This window comes from Natrix helvetica (genome assembly GCF_964273705.1).
Source record: "Natrix helvetica genome assembly, chromosome: 1".
In the NCBI taxonomy this organism is placed as follows: Eukaryota; Metazoa; Chordata; class Lepidosauria; order Squamata; family Natricidae; genus Natrix; species Natrix helvetica.
Genome location: NC_138548.1, coordinates 46,921,211 through 46,931,343, shown reverse-complemented (window position 1 = coordinate 46,931,343; position 10,133 = coordinate 46,921,211). Strand labels below are relative to the sequence as shown.

Below are 10,133 nucleotides of genomic sequence, written 5' to 3'. Positions count from 1 at the left end.
AATTGATATTATGCATGTAACCTTTAGAATAGCAAGTTTGAATGACCTTTCTTGGTAAACCAATGGCACACTACATTAAACAATGTGAAATTCATTGCTTATGGTCTTAAAATGAGATATGCACAACAGCTTACTACGTATATCCTAAAGAACATTCATTAAGAGTTGGGTATAATCACGTTATTATTGGACATGAAAGACAGAAATTTGAACTGTAATCAATATGATTATATCTTATCCTATGGCATTATATTTGGAGCTAACATAGCATTGTTAGCCTCTGGGTCAATATCAAAGATGCCTAAGTTCTTTTGGATTATATCCTCACATTTGAAATATGCCATCTATCAAAACAGTGGATCTTTTCAGTCATGGGAGAGGACTAAAACAATTGTCATGCAACACTGGGATGAGAAATCTGCCCCTGACTTTGGTGTGCACTTGAATTGGTCTTCTTTTAGTAAAGACTAATGAAGATCATCTCTGAACATTCCATGTTTTGATAGTTCTGCTTTTTTCCAGGCCTTTTTCACTGCCTTTTTAATGGCTATGCTTGTAAAATTTAGGTGGGATAGATCCTGTATTGATGTTATACATATACTAGTCTTTACTGATTAGTTTTGGGTAATAATACAAAAAAAATCATTCCAGTGAGAAACTCACGTGATATACTGCATGGTAGGCTAAATGGAGCCCAGTGAAAAATAAACTTATTTGGGGGAAATCCTAAGTTTTGCATTATATCCATAGGTCAAGCAAACTGTAATGCTTCCTTTTTAGCCGAATGACTACACCTCAACTCACGGATAGTTTGGGAATCACTTTGAGAGAAGGAAGCGAGAGGAATAGAACAAAGTATTGCATTGAATCCTTAAACAGGAATATTGTTATACTCCTCATTTTTATTTCAGATTCCATTTTATATCATACATCTTTTTCTCATGCTGTATGGCAATGAACCAACCATATTAATCTGTGGGGACATTATTTTTAAAAAATAATATTTTGAATCTTTGCCCTTTGTTTCAAATTCCTGGAAGTATAAAGCACATATGTAACAGTAGTTGGTGGATTTTTTAAGCAAATGCAATAACAGTTAGACTTATATACTGTTTCACAGTGTTTTTTACAGCCCTCGCTAAGTGTTTTGAGGGTCATCATGTTGCCTCCAACAATCTGGGTCCTCTTTTTACTGATCTCGGAACTAGCCAGCAATACTACATTCTAACCACTACGCTATCATGGCTCTTTTTCTTTCTTTTTTGCTATATATACTTTTGTTTTCCTTTGAAATTATCTCTGAATAACTTCTTAAAATTTAAAAATGTTCAGTGTAATGTATATTCTCATTTATATTTTATCAGCCTCATAATTAGGGAATTTCTCGCTACAGTAAAATACATTATAATGCATTCATAATTTTGTTTTTAAATTTATTTGTTTTTAATCTTGTTTGTTCTTAACTTTGTTTAGTTACTTTTTTTTTGCAATGTATTAACATAAATGACAATAACTGCTAGATTTGACTTACAGAGCTTTTAATCAAAAATAACTGGTACTTAATAAATACAGAGTTAGAATGGATATATATTTAATAACTCTTTTCTATTACATGTTAATTAAGTTATTATATACTGTTGAATGACATTTTCTGAACATCAGTCTACACTTTGGCAAAAATAAATGCATACATAACTAGCTTCCTCACTCAAAAGCTAAAAAGTGCATGGCAACAGCAGCTAGAATAATGTCATATTTAGAAATCAAAGAATATTCTTTTTGTTATCTAACAAGAAAAAAACCCTAACAAATCCTTTCAATTTTTGTGGGCCAAATTAGACCAAAATAGCCACATACTGGCATGGCAGTGAGAACATTGTGCCATAATTAACAATTATGATTTGTTGCTTTCATATGATGCTTCACTGGCAACTGAAGTTTTTGATTCTACTTTGTTTCTGGTTTTCTTTCTTTTTAAAAAAGTTATTATCTGGATTTCATACATGTGCAGAAGAAAAGCTATAAAGAGAATCCCTCCTATTGACACAGCTACAACTGTAGTGATGAGATATTGTCCAGGAAAAGCCAGTGGTGGATCATCAACATAAATCTGCAATAAAAATATATCCCGGTAAACTGAAATGTCATACTACTTTAAAAGGTGTATCTTGAGATAGATAACTTAAGTTTACATTAGTAAATGTACCTTTGAAGCCAAGTCTAGCATTGCAAGTTTAAATACAGATTTGAAAATTTATTACATTAAAGAAGCAGAAAGAGCAGCTACATTTCCATTTTAGGACTATTCAAAGTTTTAAAATACAGTACAGGTACCGTAATCCTTGACTTATGACCAATTAGTGACAGTTCGATGTTCTGATGGGCCTACCTGGGTAGTGGTGGTACTTATGACCTGAATTCGAAGATCCTGTAGTTGTATCCCTGTGGTCACCTGACCACACTCTATGGCAATTTGCAATGTTCTGTGGTCACATGAACACATTTTGTAACCATTTTATAAAAGGTCATGTAACCAATTATTTTATACCCAGCATAAGTTACGATAGTGATGGACAAGTTCCACTACAGTTGTAATCTGAGGTTATATGTATATTATAAGAACTGAATAAATGGATGAATATCAATAAATCAGTCAATCAGTGTCAAAGTCTTGTAACGTTATATTTGTATTACTTAATGGTATATTTGCTTAACTTGCTTAAATTCTAGAAAGAGACAAATAGGGACAACCATTATAGTTCTCAATGGAACTATGTCTACATGGAGGGAAGTATAAATGAGGGTACCCCAAGATTCTATCTTAGGCCCAATGCTCTTCAACCTCTTCATAAACAGTTTAGATTAGGGAATAGAAAGGGAACTCATCAAATTTGCAGCAAACTACGGGAAATAGCCAAGACCTGAACACTGGGCCCTATCCAACAAAATGCAATTCAATGGTGAGAAAAGTACTGTAAGGTTTTATACTTGAGTAAGAAAAACCAAATGGATAGAATAGATGGTACCTGGCTCAACAGTATAACTGTGAGAGGCATCTAGGAGTCCTAGTGGACAACCACTTAAATATGAGCCACCAGTGTGCTGCAGCTGCCAAAAAAGCCACTGCAGTCCTAGTCTGAATCAACAGAGGATTATCACCACACGAACTATTAGTAGTGCTATATACTGCGTTGGTAAGACCAGACTTGGAATACTGCATCCAGTTCTGGTCCCTGCAATATAAAATGATACTGAGACTCTAGCAAGTGAGTAAAGAAGAACAACAAAGATGATTAGGGAGCTGGAAGCTGAAACATATGATGAATTGTTGTTGGGTATATCTAGTCCAGTGGTGGGCAACCTTTTTTTTCAACTGAGCCAAATCTCGCCAAAACCACGATTGAAATTTATTTTGAGAGCCACATTTTTAAAACCGAAAATACATAGGATGGTACACTGTTTTTAGTTTCAATAAACTCTGGCATTTGAAGCACGCAAGTCTTAAAGCTGTCAAGTTGCAAGACCCTCGCACCCCTAACTTTTTAGAAAAAAACCCCCAGGGGTCTTCAAACCTGACAGCTTTAAGACTTGTGGACTTCAACTCCCAGAATTCCTCCTCCAGTCATGTTGGCTCAGGAACTCTGGCATTGAAGCATGCAAGTCTTAAAGCTGTCAAGTTGCAAGACCCTCGCACCCCCAACCCTTTAGAAAAAAAAACCAGGGTCTTCAAACCTGACAGCTTGAAGACTTGTGGACTTCAACTCCCAGAATTCTGAGAATTGAAGTCCACCAAGGGCATCAATCATATTAGCCCAGGGATCTGTAAAATTGGCTCTTAAGACTCGTGGACTTCAACTCCCAGAATTCTGAGAATTGAAGTCCACCAGTCTTAAAACAGCCAACTTTGCAGACCTCTGTGTTAGCCCAAAGCCTGGCGCTGGGCGGGCCTTGCTCCCCCATTGGTGGAGCCCCAAGAAGTGAGGAGGGAGAAAAAGAGACGGAGGCCAAGGAGCTTCCCCCCCGCCCCCTCCCAGCAAAAATCTAACCGGGGAGCCGTGATCGGCTAATTTGCTACTGCCCGCCCGGCTCCCCAGTTAGAATTTTGCTAGGAGGGGGCGGGGGGGAAGCTCCTTAGCCTCCGTTTCTTTTTCTTCCTCCTTGCTTCTCGTCCCCGCCCGACTTCAGGATCCTCCCTAATCATTGTGGGTCGAAAAGAAAAAAGGGAAAGGGGCGCTTGTTTTGAAGTGCCCGAGAGGAGGGAGGGGAGCGGGCGCCCGGCACACAGAAGAGCCGCATTAAAATGTGTAAAGAGCTGACCACTGATCTAGTCTAAAAAGGAGCAGGACTAAGGATAACATGATAGCAATCTTCCAATATCTGAGAGGATGTCACAAAGAAGAGGGGAGTGAACTAGAGGTGGGTTCTTACCAGTTTGGACTGGTTTGGCCAAATAGGTACCGTGTTTCCCCGAAATTACGACATGTCCTGATAATAAGGCCATGCCACATTTTTCTGATGGGCAAAAATATAAGCTTTCCCCTGCAAATAAGCCCCCTGGACAACCCACTACCTCCGGCCAGGCAGAGTACCACACACCAACCTAGCGGTATCCCGAAGGTGCCAAGCCACAGGAACCGGGGAGGGGGGGCAAAGGTGATTGCATTGCTTGGTGCCTCCGGGATACCGCTAGGTTGGTGAGCAGTGCTGAGCCCAGCTGAGAGGGGGTTGCTGGGCAGCTGCTCTCTTGCGAGCGGGCTCCCAAAGAGCCGGGCACAGCCTCATGGGCAAATGGCTGTGTTGCGCTGTTGCAGCAGTGCAACACTACAGCCATGAAGCGACCACGCTCTTGAGCAGCCACCCGGAAAAACCCCTTTCCAGCCGAGCAAAGCATCATTCACTGACCTAGGGGTATCGCCAAGTCGTGTGAGCGTTTGTTCGCCGCCACCCGCCTCCTGCAGCTCTGCACCTTCGAAATGCCAGTGAATGGCGCTCTGCATGGCTGGAGAGGTGGGTTGAATGAGCGGCTCTTCTGCTCTTGCTCATGCGCCTCCCAGCCTCATGATGCTGTGGCCCAGCTCTCCCTGCAGAGCCAGAGCACCTTCACTGCCACTGCCGCCACCACCACTGCCATCTTATCATGGCTTTTTCGGCGGCTTCCAAACCGAGTCTTCCGGCAGTGGCCGATCTGGGCGTACGCTCTATGGTTGTGGGCTAGCTGCTTGCAGAGTGTACAACCATAGAGCATACGCCCAGAGCGGCCACTTCTGGGAGGCTCGGTTTGGAAGCCTCCGAAAAAGCCATGGTGGGATGGCGGTGGCGGCGGCAGTGGAGGTGCCCTGGCTCTGCAGCGAGAGCTGGGCCAGGGCATCATGAGCTGGGAGGCGCGTGAGCGAGAGCAGAACAGCCGCTCAAGCAAACCCTCTCTCCAGCCGTGCAGAGCGCCATTCACTAGCATTTCGATATCGCCAAGCCACGGGAGCCAGGTGGCGGCAAACACGTGGCTTGGCGATACCCCTAGAATAATGTAATTATTCTATGTATTTGAAATTTGTTTCATAGTCTTCTATATTTCAATACTGTGAAAAATATACCTGAAATTCATCAAATAAATTGCAAAAGGAGACTCTGGGAATAGTGGATACTCTGAAATGGAAAAGTTCAGATCCCTGTTAAAAAGAAACATTATTTTTTATTAGTGCATAATAATATTTCTTTTACTACAAATAGATTTTCTGGCATTGCTTAATCTGCTAAAATTAATGTTATTTCGAAGGTCATCTTGAAGGATATGAATTTAAATGTATGTGGGAATTTTCAGTTATCCAGGTTATGGTTGTCCCAAAGGTGTTTTTCCAAAAGACAAATGGACTTTCTTGTTTTTTTTCTTTGAAAACCCATTCTCCATCATTCAAACAGAATTGAAAAAGCTTCTTGGATAAAAAGGAAAACATTTTGAAGAAAAAAAACCCAAGAAAGTTCAACTTCCTTTTGGAAAAGCATCTCTGGGACCTGAATGGAAATGAATTGTTTTCTCTATTACTATTTTACTTTATTTGCAAAGTGGGATTTGCTGCCCTAAATAACTTGATTGGTTTTAGATAGGTGTCTTTATTTGGACAGATAGATAGGGATTTAAGTTAAACTACATTTATCATCTATTGACTGTCTATCTAGGTGAGGCGTGAAATGCTAACGGTTCGGGATGGTTCGCAGAACTGGTAGTAAAAAAAATACTTTAAAAAGTAAAAAAAAAGTTCTGACGATCATACGTTGCACAGCTGATCTTTGGACCTGCTAGGCCAAAAATGGGGGGGGAGGGGTGCTGAGAAAGAAAGAAAGAAAGAGAAAGAAAGAAGAAGGGAGACAGAAAGAAAGAAAAAGAAAGAAAAAAGAAAGGGAGGGAGAGAGGGAGGGAGGGAGAGAGGAAAAAAGGAGATTAAAGAAGGACTACAAACCTGGCACTAGACGCAGCTTCAGTGGATAATCCAGGGCTGGAAGGGACCAACGCTGTTCCAGCAGGACATCGTTAGTTTCTGTCTTTTGAGCCTCCAGTTCAGTGGTGGGTTTCAAATTTTTTTAGAAAGTCTTCTGCAGGTGTGGCCTGCTTTGTGGGTGGGAGTGGCTTGCCAGCCATGTGACTGGGTGGGAGTGGCTTGCCAGCCATGTGACCAACTGGGAGTGGCTTGGCAGTCATGTGACCAACTGGGAGTGGCTTGGCAGTCATGTGACTGGGTGGGCGTGGCCAACTTGTAAAATGTGGTGAAACTCTCTCACAACGCTCTTGCTTAGCAACCAAAATGTTGGCTCAGAAACTCTGGCATTTGAAGCACGCAATTCTTAAAGCTGTCAAGTTGAAAGATCCTTGCACTCCTAACCCTTTCGAAAAAAAAACCCAGGGATGTTCAAACTTGAGAGCTTTAAGACTTTAAGGTTTAAACAGAACTCTTAGAGGTGGGTGGGGCGATTGGTGAACCAGCCAATCAGTGAGCGGTGGATGGGCGGGGGGAGGGAGCTGGAACCGGTTCAAAATGGCACAGTAGATTTGTGGAACCTCTTCTATAGAAGAGGTTAGAAATGGCAGGAACCCACCCCTGCTCCAGTAACATGACTACATAGCCACGCCCACCCAGTCACATGATCCCACCACACCACAAGCCACACCCATAGAACCATTAATAAAAAAAATAGATTTCACCACTGATCTAGACCGATTCTGCCTTCTCTGAATATTCATGAAAATGAATATCATGATTGAGGGGTTTTTTTGCATTGGGAAACAACTAAAATTGGAGAACAATCTGCAAATATTTGTACTGAATTATTTAATGCAATGTGTATACTAATTAATGTTCATTCAACAAATCATAGATAGCAAAATCATGCAATTTTAGCAAATCTGATTTTTTTTTCTTGAAATACAGGTATTCAATTTAAGATACACCATTAGGGTAATAATTAACATTAGGATGGAAAAAATTCCCCCTTTGATGTGAAAACAAAGATTTTTTCTCTAGAGTTAAGATTGCCAATTGTTTGATTGGTCGTTTTGACCAAAATCAAGACCAAGGAAGAAAGCTTTAACCTATCTGTGTCTTGTGATGCCAATGACATTCACATTTCTCCCAGACGGTAGGTATTAAAGGCTCTTTTCAACCTGCTTGCCTTGTTGGATTTGTTTTGTGTCAGGCACTTCTTTGAGTTCCATGGGGGGAGGGAAGGTTTTTTTTACAAATGTAGTTTCTATTTGGGCTGCAAAAACCTGGATGATAGCTACTTGACATGTACCATCTCGCTGCTCTCTTATGATCATTCAGAAATTTGGAGCCAAGGTATGGTATTCCTAAAACAGGGTGGGATAGGATTCAAAATATGGTGTGCCAGATTGTGGCAACACTTTTGGCTTTCTATTCAAAATACGTATTTTATCAGAAGCTTACAGTTATTGATATAGTTAGCCCATCTGGATTATACAACTTGCTTTTGATCTTCTTCTCCAAGTATGTCCTTAGTTTTAACAAACTTAATGTTTCATTGGTACCTGAAAAAATATTTAAAATAGTTTTTGAGTAATAGTTCTACACATTGTCTGACTATGCATTCCAGTAATAAATGAATCTTACATAAATGGTGATTAGCCAATGCTTTGAATAAAGATATCCTTTAGCAAAAACTAAAAATTTAGATTAGAAATCAGAAATGGAGATCTATCTGCAGCAGATTTTTTGTTATCATGATAACTTATGATGAAAGGGCAAACTTAAAACTTGGTAAAGCAAAGTATCATCAAAACTCTTTATCATGAGTAGAAACTTTTCAAGAATAGTGAAAATGAAAATGAAAGTGGATAGATCTGGAAAACAATATTTTTCATTTTAAGTTATTGTAGGTTTGGCAAGGAAGAGAGCATTAAATTGTTGGAAGAAATGTCCTTGTGGGTTCAGATCCAAGTGGGGAAAAAGACACTGGAAACATGAAGCTGCTTGGAAAGATGGTTTAATGGTGGACATGATCACATGGCTTGAACTCCTGAACAGAAAAGGGAGATCACATGCTTCCAGATGTTGGGTGAAGAAGAAAAGAACGGGGGAAAGGGCTTTGCTGAGAGTTCCTGGGTTTTTTATACTCTGTTCGGCCCCACCTCTATGTTTCCTGTTCCTGGATAAGAATGGATTCTGATTGGTTGTCAGACTCCCAGGGGTGGGGGTCTTAGCTAACTTTGTAGATTGTGTGTCTTTTTGAGTCCCAAGCTTGGTTGAGTTCCCATATGCCATGTGGTGAGTTTCTGTAGAAAGCTAATCCTATCTTTGTTATGTTGAGTAGACTAGCCCAGGCTTTAATCGCTCATTGAGAAAAGGGGGGTCAGGAAGCTGCAAGGAGCTACTTTGTCTTTAAAAACATGTTTCTAGCTTTTTGCATCCAGTGAAATATAATATTCTGCCTTTTCAATATTTCCCAGGATATTTCATTTTCCTAGGGGAGGGGAGGGGTCCTAACTTCCTACAAAAGAACATGGCAACACAAACATTTTGAACAGAATTTCTCAGAAAGATTCCTTCTGAACCCTAGCAGTCTGCTTCTTACTAAAATAGGACGTAAAGTGAGATTTGGACATTAAGAGTGATCATACGGGGTCAGGCTGGATAGCCTCTTGGGGAGGCTTTCGTCTTGTTATTATAAAGTAAAAGACGGAGTTTGAAACTTGTAAAAGAACAGGAAGTATGAAGCCTAGCCGCAGAGTTCAGTTAAAGTTCTCACAAAACCACAGAGTTCAGCTAAAGTTCTTACAAAGCCACGTAGCCATTATGAGACTTGAGCTCCATACCTGCGGCCCAGACAAAAGGGGAAGCAAGACAGTATCTGCTTATAAGGCCTCTTTCCTCAAGGTAACCAATCAGAAATGGGTTAAGTATTTCCGTGTTGTGCTGCTTTTGACAAAGTATAAGAATGTGTGCTTCCATTAGAAGAGTTGTTCAGAAGTTACATGCTGGCCTTTGACTACCTTTTTGAACCTGGTTGCCAAATAAACTTCTCCTTGATCCTTAAACGTCTAAGCCCTGTTATTTTCTGCAACAATTGTGGTGACCATGGCAGGACTTAGAGCGGTATTTCACTGAGGATGGCAGAGATGGCCCAATCGAGGCCGTGTTGCCCAACCTTCAGGCGTCAACAGAGAGTTTCTCTGGGAGGAGGTAGATGATCTCCCTTGGCCATCCGGTGGACGCTACTGATCCAAGAACTGGACCGGGATGAGGACAAGTCAATAAATTACACTGGCTGAGAAGAAGAAGACGCCTGCAGGCAGGTATTGTGGGAATTGTAAACTCACTCGGTTGAGAGTGGAAGAGGGGGCCTGATCACCCCCCTGGGATCTGGGACTGGCACGTCCTAACAAGATCCTAGAATTGTGTGGGAGGTTAAGTCACTGCAGTTCCTGAAGGCGACTGTGATACTCCAGCACCCCAGATCGGTGACAGTGTCTTAGAAATAGAACATGGGTGGTGAAGGAAGCGTTCCTCGAACACTTCTTCAATACATGTTACTCTATACATCTTGATCTTTAAAAATAGGCCAACACTTGTAGGGAGGTCAAAAGATAGATACAGAAAACTTTGGATCTTTAAAAATATGCCAGC

The 10,133-nt window shown here is 40.9% G+C and overlaps 1 protein-coding gene across 1 annotated transcript in view; it reads right to left on the bottom strand.

Moving 5' to 3' along the window:
- Positions 1 to 1,604: 1,604 nt before the first annotated feature.
- LOC309386119 (cation channel sperm-associated auxiliary subunit beta-like) overlaps positions 1,605 to 10,133 on the bottom strand; it is a 106,670-nt gene continuing 98,141 nt past the window's right edge. The window contains exons 22-24 of the mRNA XM_081941160.1: positions 7,938 to 8,038; positions 5,592 to 5,666; positions 1,605 to 2,110 (exon numbers count right to left, since the gene is read on the bottom strand). Of these exons, the coding sequence (XP_081797286.1) occupies positions 1,895 to 2,110; positions 5,592 to 5,666; positions 7,938 to 8,038 (392 nt within the window). The 3' untranslated portion in view covers positions 1,605 to 1,894. The remainder of the gene's footprint in view (positions 2,111 to 5,591; positions 5,667 to 7,937; positions 8,039 to 10,133) is intronic.